This window comes from Pongo pygmaeus, chromosome 20 (genome assembly GCF_028885625.2).
Source record: "Pongo pygmaeus isolate AG05252 chromosome 20, NHGRI_mPonPyg2-v2.0_pri, whole genome shotgun sequence".
In the NCBI taxonomy this organism is placed as follows: Eukaryota; Metazoa; Chordata; class Mammalia; order Primates; family Hominidae; genus Pongo; species Pongo pygmaeus.
In genome coordinates, this window is record NC_072393.2 from 61,184,806 (window position 1) to 61,207,390 (window position 22,585).

Below are 22,585 nucleotides of genomic sequence, written 5' to 3' on the forward strand. Positions count from 1 at the left end.
GGTGGCTGGTGACGGTATCTTAGCTGGGTGAAGATGCTATTCTACTGGCTTATGTTTTCCTTTTTTCTGTGGGGAAGACAATGCTTGGCTCCCTATAAATCCTTACCAGCTGATCCTTTTCCTCTGGCTAATTTTAAGGGTTGGTTATGCTTTTATGCAGCTTTTCTGTAATGTTGAACGTGAGGTGTGTTTACTTCATTCTGCCTGGCATTCACTGGATTTCTTGAACCTGTGGCTTGATGTATGTGTATACTTCCTCCAAATAATCAACAATTGCCTCTTTAAAGATTGCTTCTAACCTGTTTTCTCGTTCTTTCTTTTTGGAACTCAAGTTAGGAGCATTCTAAAACTGTTGTCAATTTTTACCCTGTCACAAAACTGCTCTTTCTTGTTTCAGTTATTTTCTTTTTCTGTGCATTAATATTGACAGTTTCCTCTGACGTAGATGATATTCTCTTCACTGTTGTGTACACAACATTTTAACTAGTTATTCTGGTTTAAATTGAATATTGACTTTATCTACATATCATGATTGATTACTGTGTACAGGCTTTCTTTTCTATTTGTATAAATTTATGAGGTACACGTGTAATTTTGTGACATGGGTATATTGCAGAGTGGTGAAGTCAGGACCTTTACTATATCCGTCACCCAAATACTGTACATTGTACTCATTAAGCAAATTCTCATCACTCACCCACGTCCTGCCACCCTCCAGCCTTCCAAGCCTCTGCTGTCCGTCATTCCATACTCTACGTGCATGTGTACACATTACTCCCCTCCCACGTAGAGTGAGAAGATGTGGTATTTGTCTTTCTGAGTTGTTTTATGTAAAATAATGGCGTCCAGCTCCATCTATGTTGCTGCAAAAGACATGGTTTTATTTTTTATGACCAAATAGTATTTCGTTGTGTATACACGCATCCTTTTTTAAATCCAATCATTCATTCACAGACACTTAGACTGATTTCATATCTTTGCTATTGCAAACAGTGCTGCAATAAACATACAGGTGCAGGTATTTTTTGAGTAGATACCCAGCAGTGGGACCCCTAGATCGAATGGTGTTTCTATTTTTGGTTCTCTGCCAAATCTCCATACTGTCTTCCATAGAGGCTGTACTAATTTACGTACCGGCCAACAGTGTATAAGAGTTTCCTTTTCTCTGCATCCTTGCCAACACCTGTTATATGTTTCACTTTTTCTTTTTTTTTTTTTTTTGAGATTGAGTCTTCCACTGTCGCCCAGGCTGGAGTGCAGTGGCACCATCTCCACGCGCTGCAACCTCCACCACCCGGGTTCAAATGATTCTCCTGCCTCAGCCTCCTGAGTAGCTGGGATTACAGAACCACACCACCACGCCCAGCTAATCTTTTGTATATTTAGTAGAGACGGGGTTTCACTATGTTGGTCAGGCTGGTCTTGAACTCCTGACCTCCTGATCCACCCGCCTCACCCTCCCAAAGTGCTGGGATTACAGGTGTGAGCCACTGCTCCCCACCAGCATTTTTAATAATAGCCATTCTGACTACTGTAAGATGATATCTCATTGTGGTTTCAATTTGCATTTTTCTGATGACTAGTGATGTTGAACATTTGTTCGTATGCTGTTTGGCCAGTCGTATGTCATCTTCTGAAAAATGTGTATGAATATCCCTTTGCGCACTTTTTAATGCTATTATTTGAGGGGTTAGTTTAGTTGTTTGAGTTGCCTAGAAATTCTGGATGTTAGTTCCCTGTTGGATGCATAGTTTGCAAACATTTTCTTTCATTCTGCAGGTTGCCTGTTCACTCTGCTATTATTTCCTTTGCTGGGCAGGAGCTCTTTCATTTATTAAGTCCTGTTGGTCTAGTTTTATTTTTATTGCCCGGGCTTTTGAGGTCTTAGTGATGAATTCTTTGCCTAGAGCAATGTCCAGAAGAGTTTCTCTTTGGGTTTCCACTGGTGATTTTATAGTTCTGTTTTTGCATTTAAGCTGTTAATTATTAAGTTAATTTTTGTGTATAATGACAGATATGGGTCCAGTTTTATTCTTCTGCATATGGCTATTTAGTTTTCCCAGCAACATTTATTCAAAAGGATATCTTTCCCCAGTGTATGTTTTGTTGACTTTGTCAAAGATTATTCACTGTAGATATGAGGCTGTATTTCTGGGCTCTCTATTCTGGTCTATTGATCTCTGTTTCTATGTCTATACCAGCACCGTGCTATTTCAGTTACTATAGCCTTAGAGCATAGATTGAAGTCAGATAGCGTGATGCCTCCAGGTTTCTACTTTTCCCTAGAATTGCTTTGTCTATTAGGATCTTTTTTGGTTCTGTATGAATTTTAGGATTGCTTTTTCTAATTCTGTGAAAACTGGTGTTATTATTTTCATATAAGAATTGCACTGAATCTGTAGATTGCTTAGGCAGTATGGTCATTTTAACAACATTAATTCTTATGATCCGTGAGCGTGGAATTTTTTTTCTTTTTTTTGTGTTATCTATAATTGCTTTCATTGGTGTCTTACATTTTCCTGGTAGAGATCTTTCACTACCTTGGTTAAATATATTCCTGAGTGTTTTAATTTTGCGTATCTATTGTAAACGGGATTGCCTTCTTGATTTGGTTCTCAGCTAGATCATTATAGGTGTAAAGAAATGCTACCGGTTTTTATGCATTGATTTTGTATTCTGAAACTTTACTTAGTTGATTTATCAATCATAAGAATTTTTGGCAGGGTCTTTAGGATTTTCTAGATTTAAGATCATAGCATCAGAAATAAAAATAATTTTACTTCCTCTTTTCTAATTTGGATTTTTACTTCTTCCTGTTGCCCGATAGCTCTGACAAGGCTTTCAGTACTATGTTGATAGAGAGTGGTGGATGTCCGTGTCCTTGTCTTGTGCCAGTTCTCAGAGGAGTGCTTTTAACTTTTCCTGTTCAGTATGAGGTTGACTCTAGGTTTCTCATCTATGGCTTTTATTACTTTGAGGTATGTTCTTTCTATGCCTAAGTTTTTGAGGGTTTTCATCAGGTAAGGATGTTGAATTTTTTTTTACAGATGCTTTTCTTTATGTCTATTGAGATGACCATATGGTTTTTGTTCTAGATTCTGCTCATTCTTCTAAGTGGATGAGACATGCCGAAAAAGCATTTAGTCAGCCATCTTGGAAACAAGCATCTCAGATGTTTTCTTTCTCTATAGCTCATTCCTTCTTACCAGTGTTTTCAATTTTCTACTTAATTTTGTAAAGAGAGTAAATGATATAATTTCCACATATGTTTCCTCTGCCAAATCAGACTCACTCTGCTTCCTTTCCTTGTATGCATAACCTGCACAGCATACACACAAACATCTATTGCTTTGGAGAATTAGTTTGGGAACATTTTTGAAATGTACAGAAAAAAATGTATATCTTCAAAAGAAATTTCTGTTTGTGGCAAAAGGCTTCTGAAGGTGCTCATGATGATATAGGGAGAAGAGGGGTTCTGGACAGGAAGAATTTTATGAAGGTGAGATGGGGAAATAGCTCCATTTCAGAGCTTCCGGGGAGGGAGGCGCCTGGCCCACATGGAAAGGTCTCTGATCTTACCCTCACCCTCCAGCCCCTGTTCTCCAGGACTATACTGTGGAGAATTCCATCAGGATGGTTGTGGCCGGTCTGGTCTTCCTGGCACTTTTGGCAATGCTGGCTAAGACCTGGTGGAGCCATGAGGGGCCACAGGTGGAAATGGAAGAAACATGACTGAAGCTGGCTGGAGTGAATGGCGGACTCCTACTGAACGGATCCTGGCTGCAAACCCCACTGCAACCATTGCCAACGCGGATCTGAAATGCATAGAGACCCAAGTCTTTGTGGGAGCTTTGCAAAATATACAAGGAATACCTTTCTTAAATATTCAGGGAACACTTTCTAAAGGTCAAAGAGGATAGGTGAAGGACACGAGAGAACTCTCAATGACACACTTGGATCCACTCACAGACAACCCACATAAAATTCTTTCCAGGTCTCTGTGGGATCTTGGACTATGTATCTTCTCCATTCTCCTCATTATTACATCTAATGTACCACCCTATGTGTGTGGTTTTTTTTGTTGTTGTTCTTATTCATGTTCCCTTGTCCTCCTTCTTCTTCTTTTTTATTCCTCTTCATTCTCTCCTTCTTCTCTTTCTTCCTTTTCTTCTCTTTCTTCTTCTCCTTTAACTTTTGACTTGTTTTCTCAGCTTATTCTCTTTAACTTTTGGCTTTTCTTCTCACAGTTTGCCTTATGTTAACCTTTGTGATCTACTTTCTATATATATAAACCCAAATGTCTAAAATAGCCCAAATTTAAAATGTTACTTTCTGTAGCAGTGACACATCACCACAGAGACAACCACAAAGTTAAAATCTTTAAAGAAGCATCAAACTTCTGTGTTACAAGTTTTATTAAATCTTTTGAAATGCATATGTCCTTTAATGTACATATTCCAAATGTAGAAGAAATAATTTTTGAAACACCATGAAATTAATAGATTACTATTTTTATTAATGAGTTGTTTAAATGCCATGGTATTTCAAACACAGCTTTGTTCTGAGGCCATGATTAAAATAGTGAATTTTTTGCCTTCTTTGTAGTCTCAAGGCTTCTTCTTATACCTTGACCTGTCACATCTCCTTACTACTCCAGTATAAATTACACTCTTGGCAGTTAATTTTAAATTTTGAACATAGTTTTGGAGTCTTAATACATTAAGAGAGAGAACTCAATTTTTGCCCCTGGAGAGAAGTTCAAATCAAATTTCAACAGCCAAAATGTTCATATATTGGTCTTTGCCAAGTCTTAAGTAGTGTAGGTAACTTCTCAGTCCATCTGCAGAAAAATACTTTGTAGCCAGTACTGGTTCGCAGAAAACTAGGTAGTAAAATCTTCGAGACTTTTTATGCTGCAAATAATCTGATAGAAAAATACTTGTAAATTAATACATCAGAACAATTTCACCTTTTGTAACTAAGACAATTACAACTCAGAAATGGCTGCAGAACACGTTAAAGAAGTCTCCTAAGAAATAACTTTAGAAGTGAAGAAACCTAGACATTCTGTCGGTGGGAGATTGGCCAGATGGGTTTCAAGTGTGTTGTATCAGCTGTGACTTTTTGTAATGTTCTTGCTACCACAATATCCACTCATCCATCCCAAATAATTGTGAGGAAACATTGTCCTTGGGATAATATTCATTTGCTAAAGACAGGGATGATACCTCAAGTTGCCACTATATACATCGAGGGGATCCACAAAAGTCCATTCAGTAAAATGTAGTCGGCATCTTAGGGTAGGTTGATTCCACCTCTAAAAAAGTAGGTACAACATCAGGTTGATTTTTCCAAAGAAAAGTGGTGATTGGCCATCTCTAGTCTCAATGTAAACGGTAATACTGATGAGTGTAGAAAAGGCAGGGAAGAGGATTGACAATAAGTGACACTCATTGTTTTCATCTGAGCTTTGAGACTGAAAGAGGAACACGGGAGTGAGATGTCTGGGAACAAACTCCTTCTTTTTCCACGTAAACAGAGTGGAAATTGGACACTGAATTTTGGTGTACAGCAAAATCCTAAGCCCATAGTTGGGTTGAACGCGGTCATGTTGTACATCCTGGTTTCACCGCAGACATTGGAGGAAAACAGCCTGTATTCATAAGAGGCTGTCCCTCAGGTCACTGCCCAGAATATCCGGAGTTGGTGCTCACAGGGTTGGGAACTCTCCTGGACCAGACAGGCTCTGGATATGGGGGGCACCAAGCTCCCCAGGGCCATGCCTCCACAGCTCTCTTCTCACCTCAGTTCTTGACCATTTCCCAAACCTCTGACCTCACCTTCATTCATCCATGGTTAACACACTAAAGCTGCCCTTCAAAGCTTGAGACAGAGGAGAATTGGGCTTCATCTCTGGGAACTACAAGTAGGGAGTGGAGACCCAGTTCTGATCTGAGAGAAGGGAGAAGATCCTGGATCCCACTGTGGATGGGAAGAAGTATGTTTCTCTTTTGTGCTTGGACTCTGTGTCCAAGCATGTCTGAGATGTGATGAAGATGAATCTTCCTTTCCTCATCCATTTTCTCATGCCAGAGAATTGGAATCTTATATTCCATTAACTCTTTTTGTTCTGTTCATCCAGACTCTACGAAGGAGAAAGGAAAAGATGTGATACTGTAATTTTGCTCCATTTGTCTAAAATGGGTAGGCTGCAACTCTTCATGAAGTGATACCTTTTCTAGCTCTTGTTGGAGGTGTCTCAGGACTCATGACTTTGGGGAACCTACAACTGTGTCAGTCTGGGGAAACTGCAAATATTCTTGTCTTACATTTGTCTCCAGCCAATTGTGATGGACTCCAGCGACCTGCAATTGCTGTTATTGCAGGTAAAATGTACCTGAGTCAGGCCACAGTTCTCCTGGACTATAAGGCCCTGGCCATGTTCCTGAGGTGATTCTGTTCATCTAATATAATAATAATAACACACTAAAAATGGCAAGCCATTGTTAATTCCTGAAGTCTCATTTGAAAATTACTAAATGTCTGTTATTTTATGGTGTTTACATTATATGTAGACAGATAAACTACACACACACACACACACACACACACACACACACACAGAAGAATGGATTGGTTCATGTAGAAACGTAAATAATTCAAGATGAGAGGATGAAATGTCACGGCACCTACTATTCTATTTTAGATAAAGGGTCTATGAAAAGGATTGATTTCATTTTATGTTTTGTTTGTTGACATTTGAACACGAACTATGTAAGTGAGGGAGTCGATTTGAAAGGGAGAAGAGCAAGTTCAAACACATTCAGGTGAGGTCATGCTTTACATGTTTTAATTGAAATGATCCATCTTGGGAGTAGATCAATAACTGAGATGGTGCCAGGAATGTTAAAAAGCTTTTGTCAGTCCTAAATATTGACAAATAAAATTATTAAACTCTTAGAAGAAAACACAAGGGAAAAGCTCCACAACATTGGATTTGGCAGTGATTCTTTAGATGTGACAACAATGTCACAGGCAACTACAGAAAGAATTAACAAGTTAGACTTTATGAAAATTTTGAAATATTGTGACTCAAAAGACAACATCAGTTACTTCACATGCCAAGGAAAAACAACTTTTAAGACATTATTATCAAAGTAAAAAGACAACCCACAGAATGGGAGAAAATATTTTCAAATCATATCACCTGTAAAGGATCAATATCCAGAATATACAGACAACTCCTAAAACTCAGCCACAATAAACTCAATTCAAAAATGGGCAAAGAACTGAAATAGACATTTCTCCAAAGAACATACACATGAAAAGATATTCAGCATCACAAATCATTAGGGAAATACAAACCAAAGCTACACCAGATGCCACTTCATACCCCTTAGGATGGGTATCATCCAAAAAAACAACAACAACAACAGAGTTTCTATACACTAACGACAAACTATCCAAAAACTTTTACAAGAAAATAAGCCCATTTACGATAACTACAGAAAACAAAACATGCAGGAATAAATTCATCCAAGGAGTAGAAAGATGTGTACACAAAAGCTATAAAACATTGATGAAAAACTCAAGAAAAAAACAAATAAATCAAAAGATATTCCATGTTCACAGATCAGAAGGATTAATGTTGTTAAAATGTCCATTCTATCCAAAGTGATTCAATGCAACCATTATCAAAAATCCAATGACATTTTTTCACAGAAATAGAAAAAACAGTCCTAAAATTCACGTGGAACTACAAAAGACCTCAAATAACCAAAGCAACCTAGAGGGAAAGGAACAAAGTTGGAAGCATCACATTACCTAAACTACTACTAAACAAACTAGATTACAAAGTTACAGTAATTAAAACAACACAGTACTTGCATAAAAACAGACACATAGACCAATGGAAGTGATTCATAGCCCAGGAAAAAAATGCATGCATTTAGGGTCAAACAATTTTTGGGATGTTGTCAAGAACACACAATGGAGAAGCAACAGTCTCTTTAATAAATGGGGTTGGGAGACTGCATGTCCACGTGCAGAAGAATGGAAGTGGACATTTGTCTCACAGAACATACAAAGTCAACTCAAGATAGATTAATGACTTAAATGTAAGATGAAAGACTATAATCCCAGCAATTTGGGAGGCCAAGGCAGGCGGATCACCTAAGGTCAGGATTCCAAGACAAGCACGGCCAATATGGTGAAATCCCATCTCTACTAAAAATACAAAAAACATCTAGGTGTGTTTGTGGGTGCCTGTAATCTCAGCTACTCAGGAGGCTGAGACAGGAGAATCACTTGAACCCAGGAGATAGAGGTTGCAGTGAGCCGAGATCGCACCACTGCACTCCAGCCTGGGCAACAGAGTGAGACTCCATCTTAAAAAACAAACAAACAAACAAAAAACTACTAAAAGAAATCAAGGGAAAACTCCACTGACTTGGGCAAAATCTTTTTGGATATTATCCCAAAGGCCCAGGCAACAAAAGCAAAAGTAGACAAATGACATTATATCAAATTGAAAGTTTCTGCAAAGAAAAAAAAAATTCAACAAATGGAAAGACAACCTATGGAATGGGAGGATGGGAGAATATATTTGCACCCATACATCTAATAAGGAATTAATATCCAAAATATATAAGAAACTCAAGCAACTCAATGGTAAGAAATCAAATAACCCAATTTTAAAAAGGGCAAAGTATCTGAATAGGCATTCCTAAGAATAAGACAAATCACTAAAAGGTATATGAAAAAATGATGAGCATTAATAAACATCAGCTAAATAAAAATTAAAACTAGAATGAGATATCACCTCACACCTCTTAGAATGACCATTAATAGTCTGGGCACAGTGGCTCATGCCTGTAATTCAGGCACTTTGGGAGGCCGAAGCAGGGAGATTACCTGAGGTCAGCAGTTCTAAACCAGACTGGCCAATATGGCAAAACCCCATCTCTACTAAAAATACAAAAATTAGCAGGGTTTGGTGGCTTGCACCTGTAGTCCCAGCTACTCTGGAGACTGAGGTAGGGGAATCACTTGAACCCAGGAGGCAGAGGTTGCAGTGGGCCGAGATTGTGCCACTGCACTCCAGCCTGGGTGACAGAGCAAGACTGAGTCTCAAAAAAAAAAAAAAAAAAAAAGGACCGTTATCAAAAACATAAAAAATAACAAGGGTTAATGAGGATGTGGAGAAAAGGGAACATTTGTATGCAGTTGATGGGAATGTAAATTAGTACAACCATTATGGAAAACAGCCTGGAAGTTCCTGAAAAATTGAACATAGAATTCACATATGTTCTGCAATCCCACTACTGTGCATGTATCCAAAGGAAGTGGAATCAGTATGTTGAAGAGATATCTGCATTACCATGTTTACAGCGGCATTATTCATAACAGCCAAGCTGTGGAATCAACCTTACTGCCCATCTATGGGTGCATGGACAAAGAAAATAAGGTATACAACAGGAACATAATGAAGTACTATACAACCTTTTCAACAAAGAAGGAAGCCATGTCATTTGTGACAATGTGAATAAACTTAGAGGACATTATGTTAAGGGTAACAATCCAGGCACAGAAAGACAAATGCCACATGATCTCATATGTGGAGTGTAAGAAGTGGAACCCAGAGAAACAGTAAAATGGTCGTTGAAAGAACCTAGGGGAGGAGAGGGATTGAAGAGATGTTGGTTAAAGGATGCGAAATTTCAGTTAGAAGAAATTGGTTCAAGAAATCTATTGTATGTCTTGGTGACTCCAGTTAATAACAACATATGGTGTATTGAACATTACTAAGAGATTAGATTTTAAGTGTTCTCACCACACACACAAAACATACAAGTATGTGAAAAAATAAATATGATAAAGAGGTTGTTTCATCCTTTCCACAATGTGTACCTATATGAAAACATCATGATGTACAACACAAATACCCTTTCCTCATTAATTACATTTGGGTTTTTTTTTTTTTTTTTTTTGAGACACAGTTTTGCTGTTGTTGCCCAAGCTGAGGTGCAATGGCGTGATCTCCATTCACTGCAACCTCCGCCTCCCAGGTTCAAGTGGTTCTCCTGACTCAGCCTTCCAAGTAACTGGGACTACAGTTGTGTGCCACCCCGTCTGGCTATATTTGTGTTTCTAGTAGAGACAGGGTTTCGCCATGTTGGCCAGGCTGGTCTCGAACTCCTGACCTCAGGTGATCCACCCGCTTCGCCCTCCCAAAGTGCTGGGATTTCAGGCTGAGACACCACGCCCAGCCTATACATTGACTTTCTACCCTTAAACTGTGCTGAAGTTTGTTTCTAAGATGTAGGAGCCTTTGGGCAGAGACTATGGGGTTTCTAGGTATAGAAATTATCTCATTTTCAAACAGAGGGAATTTGACTACCTCTCTCTACTACTCTCTTCTTACTTGGACGCCTTATAATTCTTTCTCTTTCCTGATTGCTCAGTCCAGGACTTCAAGTACTATGTTGAATAGGATGGTGAGAGTGGGCATTCTTGTCTTGTTTCACTTATGAAGGGAACTCCTTCCAGCTTTCACTCATTCAGTATGATGTTGGTTGTGGGTTTGTCATAGGCGGTTCTTATTATATTGAGTTATGTTTCTTCAATGCTTAGCTTGTTGAGGGCTTTTAACATGAAGAAATGCTTAGTAAAAGGTATGTTCTACATGTGTGTTGAGAAGATTATGTGGTTTTTATCTTTAGTTTTGTTTAGGTGATGAATCACATGTATTGATTTGTGTATGTTCAACCAACCTTGCATCCTAAGAATAAAGTCGACTTGATCATGGTGGATTGGCTTTTTGATATGCTGCGGGATTCAGTTCTTAGTATTTTGGGGGGATTTTTGCATCTATGTTCATCGGGAATATTGGCATGTAGTTTTCTTTTGTTTAATGTTCTTTTCTGTCTTTAGTATCAGGGTGATGCCAGCCTTATGGAATGAGTAAAGGCCACCCTGGGCAAACAGTGAGACCCATCTCTTTTTAAAAATTATGAGTTTTACAAATTTAAAATGCATAGTGAGAAAGTTCTTACAAACTCCAGAAAGGTAGGTGTAAATAAGAGACATTTGTAAAAATGACAGCACGTTAAATGTGTATTTTTCAACCTTCAGTTACTGCAATGTTCCAGTATCAAGTTAGAGGATGTTATCAGTCTGATATTTTTTCCTCAAATGAGAGAGAGAAAGAAAGACACACAAACAACACAGGGAGAAAAAAAGCACACGTTACAGAGAGACAAAAAGGGAGACAGGGAACTGTGAATTTGGACTCTTGGGTCATAAGACAAATTCTAGATAACACGAGCAGACCCTCAATTGACATATTGTGTTTTTGCTAATAAGGTGGAATTCTATGATGCTAAATAACTATATAGTCTTTTCTACTGAGATTTAAATCATTTGATCTGTTTCTGGCTTAACAGGAAAAATACAACCATGGAAAATTATGATAATTTATTTAATACAATTTCTCTATAATGTTAATAAAACCTATTAGGTATTTTGCATATTACATATCAAGGAGAATTTGAATCTCAGGTGGAAACAAAAAAATACATCAAAAGTTCCTCATGTGAGTGCAGAATTCAATCGTCCTGTGCAGGGGTAAGTGGGTCTGAGATGTGTTTTGAGTCTGGCCGTTGTGCATGATGTAAAGTGACAAGTCTAGTCTGCAGTTTTCAGAAAGCCTCATTCCTCCCTTGACTGGACTCCCCACTTGAACCTCATACGACATAGAAGCAGCCTACCTATGTCCCCTTCACATGTTGTGGTCAATGTGTCAACTGCACGATCTGGGCTCCTCACCACATCCTCTGCACCGGTCAGTCGAGCGGAGTCACTGCGTCCTGGCAGCAGAAGCTGCACCATGTCCGTGACGCCCATGGTCGTCATCCTGGCATGTCTTGGTGAGTCCTGGAAGGGAAGGAGCACCAGGGTTACACTGTGGGCCTGCAGATTGGGCGTCTCCCCAGCAGAGAGCCATGTTCTGAAACAAGTGAGTGGTGAGGCTGAGTTAATTTTCAGTCCAGCATGGCGCCCAATGGCTCAGGAGGAAAGGGCAGGTTGGTGCCGAAATGAATAGTTCATCATGATCTTTCTTTGCAGGGTTCTTCTTGGACCAGAGCGTGTGGGCACACGTGGATGAGTCCTTCCCCAAATGATGGGTTGCCATCTTCACCCCAATACAAGTGAATTTTCCAGAAATGGGAGGGAGGCAGCACAGAGGGTGGGCTGATGGGCTGACCATGGGAAGGCCTGCGGGAGTCTCTCATGAACTAGAAAGAGGAGATCCTGGTATGCTCAGCCCTCTGTTTTGTCTTAGCCCTCCCCAGCCTTTCTTCCCCATGGCTGAGTTGAGCTCTGTGTGGCCCAGGCAGGATACTGAGGTGCTCAAAGCTGGGGTGTGGGGGGGGATGTGGTGTCACCGACAGAGAAGGGAAGGGTAGCAGCGTTAGGAACAGCAGGTCCTCTGAGGACAAGAGGGTAACTCACACCCTCCAGCGTTTCCATGACGGTAGGGAATGCAGTGTGGCTGCTGTCATTCTGCCAGAAGAGGTGGGGGAACCACAGCCACGACCCTGCCATTCCAAATCCTCTGATGGAGCTCAGTTGTTTATTGTGGTTCAGGCATTAGCTGATATTCCATTCACAAAGATCATACCCTCCACCCCGTGTCTACTTTCTGTTGTTTGGTGTAACTAATCTTGCAGTATTAAAATCTAGTAAGAGTCCCTTACTCAGCAGCTGCTCAAAGTTCTCAGCTGACACTTTTGTTGTAGGGAGACGCCATGTCTATGCGGGATGGGTCCTTCCTGTAGCCTTGGGCACCCAGGTGTGGTAGGAGCCTTAGAAACATGGAAATGGGGAGAATCTTCTGAGCACAGGGAGGGAGGGGCGGCTCCACATTCTCCTCTCTAAGGCGGCATCTCCTTCTCCCCAAGGTGGTCAGGACAAGCCCTTCTGCTCTGCCTGGCCCAGCGCTGTGGTGCCTCAAGGAGGACACGTGACTCTTCGGTGTCACTATCGTCGTGGGTTTAACATCTTCACTCTGTACAAGAAAGATGGGGTCCCTGTCCCTGAGCTCTACAACAGAATATTCTGGAACAGTTTCCTCATTAGCCCTGTGACCCCAGCACACGCAGGGACTTACAGATGTCGAGGTTTTCACCCGCACTCCCCCACTGAGTGGTCGGCACCCAGCAACCCCCTGGTGATCATGGTCACAGGTCAGAGGGCTCCTGTCTGGGCTTCTCCTTGTTCCACCTCCTGAATCCCAGAGCTTCTGGTGGGGGTGTCCACTAGAGTCCGATCATCCAGGCCCCGACTGTATTTGGGGTAAAGGGGGATTGAATACAGGGGAATGGGTGCTGTGTCGGGAAGAATAACTGTCCCCATTGATGGCCACATTGTAATGCTTGGAGCCTGTGACTATTTATGTTATAGGGCACGGGACTGAAGGGGAAGATGGAGCTCAGGTTGTTGATGAGTTGACCTTGAGATGGGAGATGGCCTGGACTCTCCCACTGGGCTCAGTGGAATCACAAGGGCCCACATGAGTGGAGAAGGAAGAGGAGAATGGGGATTAGAGCAGCGTCGTGGGAGACTCCACCAGCCACTGTGGGTTTGAAGGTGGAGGAAGACCACGAGCCACAAAGGGGCTGGAGAAGTCAATGGAACTGATTCTCCCGAGTCTCCAGAGGGAATGCAGCCCTGCAGATGCCTTGATTGTAGCCCAGGAAGAACAGGGTCTGATTTCTGTCTCCAGAAGTGGAAGGGGTCAGTGTGTTCTCTCCTGCTGCCATGTTTGTGATAATTTTCTCCAGCAACAACAGGAAACCAACACAGGAACCCAGGTCAAGGACAAGTTAAAAAACCAAACAAGAAGGTTGGCTACCCTGAGATCAGCGAGGGTGCACTGCTGATGCCACCACCAGGCTGGAACCACACAGGGAGGGATAGACAGGGAGATTTGGGGATGGAGGGTGAGAGAGAGAGAGAGCACTAGGCCATAGAGCAGGGAAGTGAGTTCTCAGCTCAGGTGTGAGGGGAGCTGTGACAAGGAAGAACCTCCCTGAGGAAACTGCCTCTTCTCCTTCCAGGTCTATATGAGAAACCTTCTCTCTCAGCCCAGCCAGGCCCCACGGTTCGCGCAGGAGAGAACGTGACCTTGTCCTGCAGTTCCTGGAGCTCCTTTGACATGTACCATCTATCCAGGGAGGGGGAGGCCCATCAACTTAGGCTCCCTGCAGTGCCGAGCATCAATGGAACATTCCAGGCCGACTTCCCTCTGGGCCCTGCTACCCACAGAGGGACCTACAGATGCTTCGGCTCTTTCCGTGGATCTCCCTACGAGTGGTCAGACCCGAGTGACCCACTGCTTGTTTCTGTCACAGGTGAGGAAAGCCCATGTCTGTCCCATGTCTTCTGATCCTAAAGCCATAGCTGAGGAGCTTCCTGCTGATGATGGAAAGAAGGATGAACAGATGCAGAGAGAAGACGAAGCCTGGGTGTGAGGGCGGGATCAGGGTGCAGGATGGCAGACAAGGCACCTCCAAACCCTCCTGCATGGCCTGCATGGAGGCCCATGGTCAGGGGTCCAGGCACCCAGGCAGATGGAGAAAGTTATCAGGACAGACCCAGAGAAGGGGAGACTGGGCTCAGTTTGGGGAGATCAGAGGTTCCCTCAGCCCCTCAACCTTACCCATTTCCCAGAAGCCCATCCTGGCCTCTCACCCACAGAGAGATGTCATCACCAGCAACCCCTACACCCTTTTCTTTTCCTTCGAAAAAATGCTGATTGAGGTTAAATGTACCTATATAATTTACCAACTTTACCATTTTATGTGTAAAATCTGGGGATCATAAATACCTTTATGTGCTGTGTGTGGTGGTTCACGCCTGTAATCTCAGCATTTTGAGACGCCAAGGCAGGTGGATCATTTAAAATCAGGGCCTGGACACCAGCCTGGCCAACGTGGGGGAACCCATCTTTACTAAAAAGACAAAAAAAAAAAAATTAGCCAGGCATGGTGCCATGGGCCTATAATCCCAGCTACTTGGGAGGCTGAGGCAGGAGAGCCGCTTAAACCCAGGAGGCAGAGGTTGCAGTGAGCTGAGATCATGCCACTGCACTGCAGCCTGGTGACACAGAGAGACTCTGTCTCTAAATGAATAAATAAATACATGTATATTCTTTTTTTGTTACCCTCCACCCCTTCCTTCCTAACCTCTGGTATCCACCATTCTACTCTCTACCTTCATGAGGTCCACCTTTTACATCCTGCATGCGGGTGAGAAATGGCAATCCTTGTAATGACCTCCAGTCCATCCATATGGCTGTAAATGACAGGATGTTACTCTTTCTATGGAGGAGTTGTCTCCATTGTGTGTGTGTACCACATTCTGTCTATCCATTCATCCACTGATGGGCAGGTAGGTTGACTCCACATCTTGGCTACTGTGAACAGTGCTGGAACACTCATGGGAGTGCAGATGTCACTTCGACACACTGAAGTCCTTTTCTTTGCATTTACACCCACTAGTGGAATTGCTAGATCCTCTGGACGTTCTCTTTTTAGGTTTTGTTTTATGCTTTTTGTTTTTTTGACATGGCGTTTCACTCTTGTTGCCCAAGCTGGAGTGCAATGGCACCATCTGAGCTCACTGCAACCTCTACCTCCAGGATTCAAGCGATCCTCCAGCCTCAGCCTCCTGAGGAGTTGGGATTACTGGCGCCCGCCACCACGCCTGGCTGATTTTTGTATTTTTAGTAGAGACGGGGTTTCACCGTGTTAGCCAGGCTGGTCTCGAACTCCCAACCTCCAGTGATCTGCCCACTTCAGCCTCCCAAGGTGCTGGGATTACAAGCGTGAGCCACAGTGCCTAACCTCTTTTTAGTTTTTGAGGAACTTCCATATTCTTTTCCTCTGTAATGGCTGTATTAATTTACATTCCTATCAACAGTGTATCAAGGTTCTCCTTTCTCCACCACCTTGCCAACATTTGTTTTGTCTGTCTTTGAGATAAAAGCCATTGTAGTGGGGTGAGATGATAGCTCATTGTGACTTCATTTGCATTTCTCTGATGATTAGTGATACTGAGCACTTTTTCATATATGCAATGTTCATTTGTATGTTTTGCTCATTGAGAAATCTCTGTTCAGCTCTTTTACTAATTTTATAATTAAATTATTAGTTTTATTGAGGTGTTTGAGCTTCTTTTATATTCTAGTTTTTCATCCCCTTTCAGATGCGTAGTTTGCAAATAATTGCTCTCATCCTGTGGCTTGTCTCTTCGCTTTGTTGCTTGCTTCCTTTGCAGCGCAGAAGCTGCTTAGTTTCATATAATCCCAATGGTCTATTTTTTTGTTGTTGTTCCAATTACTTGTGTTTTTGAGGTTTTAAACAGAATGTCTTCCCTCAGACAAATGACCTGGAGCATTTCCCCAGTGTTTCCTTTTAGACGTTTAATGGGTTCAGGTTTTAAGTCATTAATCCATTTTCATCTGATTTTTGTGTATGGTGAGAGGTAGAGGTGCAGTTTCATCCCTCTGCATGTAGATATCCAGTTTTCCCTGCACCATTTATTGAAATGACTGTCCTTTCCAGATTGTAGATTCTTGGAACCTTTGTCAAAGTCCATTGGATGTAAACGGGTGGATTACATCTGTGTTCTTCATTCTGCTCCATTGTTTCATGTGCTTTTCTTTACGCCAATGTCATGCTATTTTGCTTACTACAGCTCTGTAACATATTTTCAAGTCAGGTAGTGTGATGCTCCTGTTTTCTCCTTATACCTTGAAGTCTCAAGACAGTTGGTGTCACGTACAATGATTATGGGGAAGGGGATGCCAGGATTCCCAGGGCCCAACATTAGATAATAGAATGTTGGCCATGAACCAACCTCAAAGATTTCCATTGAGTAGAAGACAGGCATCCTCACTGCCACACCTCTCTCCTGTCCCGTGTTCTAGGAAACCCTTCAAGTAGTTGGCCTTCACCCACTGAACCAAGCTTCAAAACTGGTAAGTGAAGGACCCCTCTTATCTCTGCTTTTGGAAACCTGGGGAGGCAGAGCCTTGGATTCAAGCGTTGGCTCAGCACCTGCCAGCTCTGTGATTGTGGGCCTGTCTTCCATTGTCTCGAACCCCAGACACTCCAACAGTGAAAGGGATCTGGGCCCAGCACAGGGCTCAGTGAAATCTCTTCATCTCTAATTTTCTTCTGCTGAGACCTCAGGGTAAAAGGATGAGTGCAAATCAGACGTTCTTCTCAGGAAAAATGCAGTGTTTGTTCTGCCTGCACTCCTAACCGGAGGACAAACGCCTGGGGGCTTGACATGGGGAAGGAAGGGGAATATTTTTGAGGGTGGGGTGTTTGTAGAGAAGTTCTACTTGCCAAGGAATGAGCTCCTGTCTGTCATGATCCAACCCTGGTTGACTTAGCAGAGCAAGAGCTTTGCAGTAAGAGAGAACGTAGTTCATCCACACACATGACACTTCCACTCACTCATTCAGCCACTGCCCCATGCTCAGACTGTGCAGTGTGGAACCTTTTCCTATGTTGCCATAACAAATTTCCACAAGCTTCGTGGATGGAAACCACATTTTTAAAAAATATCTCATGGTGCTGTAGCTCCGAAGTATGAAATGCATCATCTCACTGGGCTAAAATCAAGGTGACAGCAAGGCTGCCTTCCCTCTGAAGGTTCCAGGCAAGAATCTGCTTCCTCACTTTTCCCAGCTCCTAGAGGCTCCCACATTCCTTGGCTCCTGGTCCCCGTCTTCCTTCCTCAAAGTCCACAAAGGCTGGTCACGTCTCTCACACGGCATCACTCAGACCCTTCTTCCTTGTCCACACCTCTTTCTCTGAATGTTGCTCTGCCTTCTTCCTCATCTTTTAAGTACTTGGGCATTCTATCGGAAACGCCAAGATAATCCATCATAATTTCCCTAAAATCATCTAGGATACCCTCCTTTTCAGTTTAGCTGATTAGCAACCATAATTCCATCTACAATCTTCATTCCTCCTTTAATGTAAAATAACATATTCACAAGATGTGGAGACTGGGACATGGACATTTTGGGGTGGAGCTGCATTCTCCTCCTTTCCACAAATGGTAAACAGGATGCATTTGGCCTCTGCTCTTAGGACCCTGATATTGCAAAGGGTTAAATGGGAGGGCAGAAAATGAATGCACAAGTGGACCAATAAATGAATGATCCACTGGGAAGCATCTGTGCATGAGATTGATTGATTGGTTGTTTTTATGAGACAGTGTCTCCCTCTGTGCCCCAGGCTGGAGTGCAGTGGCGGGATCTCGGCTCACTGCCACCTCCACCTCCCAGGTTAAAGTGATTCTCCTCACTCAGCTTCCCGAGAGGCTGGGATTACACCCATGTCCCACCACGCCTGGCTAATTTTTTTTTGGTATTTTTTTTAGTGCAGACAAGGTTTTACCATGTTGCCCAGGCTATCTCAAACTCCCAACCTTAAGGGATCCGCCCGCCTCAGCCTCCCAAAGTGCTGAGATTAGAGGCGTGAGCCACGGCGCTGAGCCGTATTTTAAAATAAATAATAGATAATGCTGAGTGTATAATTTCAGGTGACAGAGAAGTTCTCACTGATCAAATATTACCTGTGACCTTAACGAAAAAAGTAGATCAACCCCTGGAAATTGGCGGAAGGATTTTCCACACACAGCTGTCAGCCGTGAAGGCACAAAGGTGAAAGCAATCTTATGTTGAAGGAAGAGGCTCTGCCTGAAATGCTGGGAATGGCATGGGGAGAATGACAACACGACTGTAGAGAGACGGAGAGCACACTGGGTACACAGGAAACTAAGGAGGAATAAGGGGTGTGTGTTTTATACTCACAGCCATTGGACTCACCTCGGGGTAACTAGGAATCCCTACATGATTAATAGTGACTGACATGAAAATAAGGGAGGCCCAGGTGCATAACTGGAATCTAGGAGACCGTGGAAAAGGCAATTCCCGCCCCACTGGTGAAATGTGGTGCTGATTTAGACACTAAATGAATGAAAGATGGACACAAGATGTGTTTGTGAGGTAGAGTAATTTGCAAGGAGGGCTTACCTGGTTTGATTTTTCCTAACTGTTTAATCTTCACTTCATTCATTTCTTTCTGAGATTTATTTTTCCTACGTGTAAATCAATACTTGGCAGAGGAGTGATAGATACATGAGGGGTGGTGTGAAGGAAGAGACCTATTATAATATAACACACAAGGTTCTGAACGGTGGCTCACACCTGTAACCCAACATTTTGGGAGGCTGAGGCGGCTGGATCAAGTGAGGTCAGGAGTTCGAGATCAGCCTGGACAACATGGTGAAATCCCATCTCTACCAAATATACAAAAACTAGCTGGGCGCGGTGGCGCATGCCTGTAATACCAGCTATTCGGGAAGCTGAAGCAGGAGAATGGCTTCAACCAGGGAGGGAGAGGTTTCAGTGAGCCAAGATCACGTCATTGGACTGCACCCTAGGTGACAGAGTGAGACTCCATCTCAAAAAATAAAAATAAAAAATACATAAATATAATATAACATACACGAATGACAAAGGCACTCCAATTCCAATCATCATCTTTCTATTTCTCTATAATGACTTCTTTGATCCTTTATCTTATTCATAAGAAAATCAGGTGAAAACATCTTCCCTATTTGGTTTTCTATGACCATGAGATCATATGGAAAATGTGAAACCCACCAGCACAGGTCCTGGAATAGAGAACATGATCTGTTCATGGCATAAAACTTGCCCCTTCACCCAAATCCCCCACCTCACCCCTACTTCCAATCATATTAAGTGACACAGATAGATCATGGGGAGGTAAAAACTAATATTCTTTGGAGTTCAGATCTTAGACTCAGAGACCAGTGCCAGCACTATCTCCTGGTCACCTTTTGGACTAATTCACAGAAAGACAGGCTGTATTGAAGCAACAGATGAGGGAGGGGGTGGTCCTTCCCCAGGACTCTCGGGTGGAACAGCAGCCTAATATCTGACTCCCAAGATCACAAAAGTAGCACATTGCCCACGAGCTTCATCATTATATCCTGGCTGTTTGATATAAGACAGTTCAACCTCACTTCTGTTGATTTCAACGTCACTGTTTTTTCCTTTACATGGAGAATGTAATTTGTTTGAGTCAAGAGGGTTGTGGATGTAGAAACTGTAAAGCACATTCGCTGTGTATCAATCCCAGTCCAGTCTTCCCAGAGAAGACTCTAAACACCTCCTGTACTGCACCTGGGGCTGTACCAATTTCTATCACTCACCATCACTCCAGGGAGACAGAACACACAGAGAATACATTACATAGGCAGGTTCATTACTTATAGATAAGCAGCAAGTGACAACAGAAACCTTCCCTTCAGGGTGAGTCAGTCCGCCAAGGCTCAGAAAAACTGCTCAGGACACATGGAGTCACCTCATGTGCACTGTAGCTGGGGGAACCCAGAAAGCAGCCCAGCCTGGGTGTTGTACCCTGGAGCCACAGGAAGCACTCAGCTAAAGCACTGCATGACGTCCTCCTCCAGGAAGAACAGGAAGACATGCCAGGCTGTTCTGGGACATTCCTCCTGATCTCAGGATGTTGCTGTCTTAGTCCATTTTTGTTGCTATAAAAGAACACTTGAGCCTGGGTATCTTCTAAAGAAAAGAGATGTGTTTGGCTCACTGATCTGCAGGCTGTACTAGAAGCAGGACACCAGCATCTATTTCTGGCTGCGGCCTCAGGCTGCTCCCACTCTGACAGAAGACAAGGGGGGCCTGCGTGTGCAGAGAACACGGAGATCACATGGCAAGAGAGGGAGAAAGGGGGTGTAATGAAGCTTCCAAGCTCTTTTTAAGAATCAACTCTCCAGGGCACTAATAGAGGGAGAACTTGCTAACCCCGTCCTCTGGGGACAGCATTAATCTATTCATGATGGATCCACCCCGCTGACCAAGACACCCCTCCCAATAGGCACAACCTCACACACTGGGGATTAAATTTCAAAGTGGAGTTTGGAGGGGTCAAACATTGAAACTGTAGCAGTTGTATCATCAGCACATTCTATTGTTGTTATGAAAACTATAACTGAGAAAGCAGGAGAAAGCTGGGTCTCCCACCAAGTGGGTGCTTGTCCTAAAGAGGTGTTTTATGTGGTTGCCTGGCAACCAAGAAATGACAGACAATCCACAAAGAGGAACTGCTATGGTTAGCTTCTTATTGGATTCCCATCTTCCTCCAGGTATCGCCAGGCACCTGCATGCTGTGATTAGGTACTCAGTGGCCATCATCCTCTTCACCACCCTCCTCTTCTTTCTCCTTCGTCGCTGGTGCTCCAAAAAAAAAAGTAAGCCTCGTGAAGCAGAGGCCAGAGAACTCAGGGCCCTGTGGGGAAGCAGGATGAGAGCACGCAGGTGTGTGTTCCTCACTGGCAGGATGGTCCCTGTCCCAAGGCAGGAGCCAGAGGCAGAGCTTTCTAGAGAGAGCACCAGACACCCTGCCCCTGCCTTCAGCTCACAGACCATTGCCTAATTGTGAACTGTATCCTCACGTCCCCCGCAGCCACTCACATCCAAGAGAAGGTTCCATGACAGGCAGAAAATGGGAGATAGAATCAATGGGATGGGAACTCAGAGCTATTCATGGAATGGGGTCTTGCACTCAGAGAGATGGAATCTCTGAGTCTGGCTGTTGGCAGCTGAGGGACCTCAGGCACCTATGGCCTCCCCCTGTGTGTTGGTATCTGTTCATGAAATGGGGACCCAGAAGTGCCCTCCCAGCTGTTTCGATGACTTCTGTCTCCTACAGATGCTGCTGTAATGGACCAAGAGCCTGCGGGGGACAGAACAGTGAACACGGAGGTAGGTCCTCCTCGGCCCAGCCTCATGGATACAGTCTTATTCCCAAAGAGTCCTGAAAAATGTGAGCACCCTCCCTCATTCAACATTTCCCTCTCTCCAGGACTCTGATGAACAAGACCCTCAGGAGGTGACATATGCACAGTTGGATCAGTGCATTTTCACACAGAGAAAAATCACTGGCCCTTCTCAGAGAACCAAGAGACCCCCAACAGATACCAGTGTGTACATAGAACTTCCAAAGGCTGAGCCCAGAGCGTTGTCTCCTTCCCACAAGCACCACAGACAGGCCTTGATGGGATCTTCTAGAGAGACAATAGCCCTGTCTCAAAATCAGCTTGCCAGCTCCCATGTACCAGCAGCTGGAATCCGAAGGCGTCAGTCTGCATCTTAGAGCATCGTTCTTCCTCACACCACAAATCTGGTGTCTCTCTCTTGCTTACTAATGTCTATGGTTCCCACTGCCTGCTGCAGAGAAAACACACTCCTTTGCGTAGCCCACAATTGTCCATTTCACTTCACCCCTGGCCACCTCTCCAGCCTAACTGGCTTACTTCCTAGTCCTACTGAGGAAGTTCCTACACTGAGGAACTCACAATTCCAAACATACAAGAGGCTCCCTCTTAACACGGCACTTAGACACGTGCTGTTCCACCTTACTTGATGCTGTTCCACCTTTCCTCAGGCTAT

The 22,585-nt window shown here is 43.2% G+C and overlaps 2 protein-coding genes across 2 annotated transcripts in view; both read left to right on the forward strand.

The window, feature by feature from the left end:
- Nucleotides 1–22,289, forward strand: part of LOC129020031 (putative killer cell immunoglobulin-like receptor like protein KIR3DP1) — a 30,511-nt gene extending 8,222 nt beyond the window's left edge. Inside the window, exons 6-10 of the mRNA XM_063657448.1 lie at nucleotides 14,121–14,414; nucleotides 16,994–17,044; nucleotides 21,280–21,384; nucleotides 21,846–21,898; nucleotides 21,999–22,289. Coding sequence (XP_063513518.1) covers nucleotides 14,121–14,414; nucleotides 16,994–17,044; nucleotides 21,280–21,384; nucleotides 21,846–21,898; nucleotides 21,999–22,289 — 794 coding nt within the window. The remainder of the gene's footprint in view (nucleotides 1–14,120; nucleotides 14,415–16,993; nucleotides 17,045–21,279; nucleotides 21,385–21,845; nucleotides 21,899–21,998) is intronic.
- On the forward strand, nucleotides 11,900–13,371 carry LOC134738807 (killer cell immunoglobulin-like receptor 2DL4). The gene is made up of 3 exons (XM_063657456.1): nucleotides 11,900–11,927; nucleotides 12,127–12,160; nucleotides 12,961–13,371. Exons 1-3 carry the CDS (start codon nucleotides 11,903–11,905, stop codon nucleotides 13,289–13,291), a joined length of 390 nt encoding a protein of 129 aa, XP_063513526.1. The 5' UTR covers nucleotides 11,900–11,902; the 3' UTR covers nucleotides 13,292–13,371.
- Nucleotides 22,290–22,585: the final 296 nt, after the last annotated feature.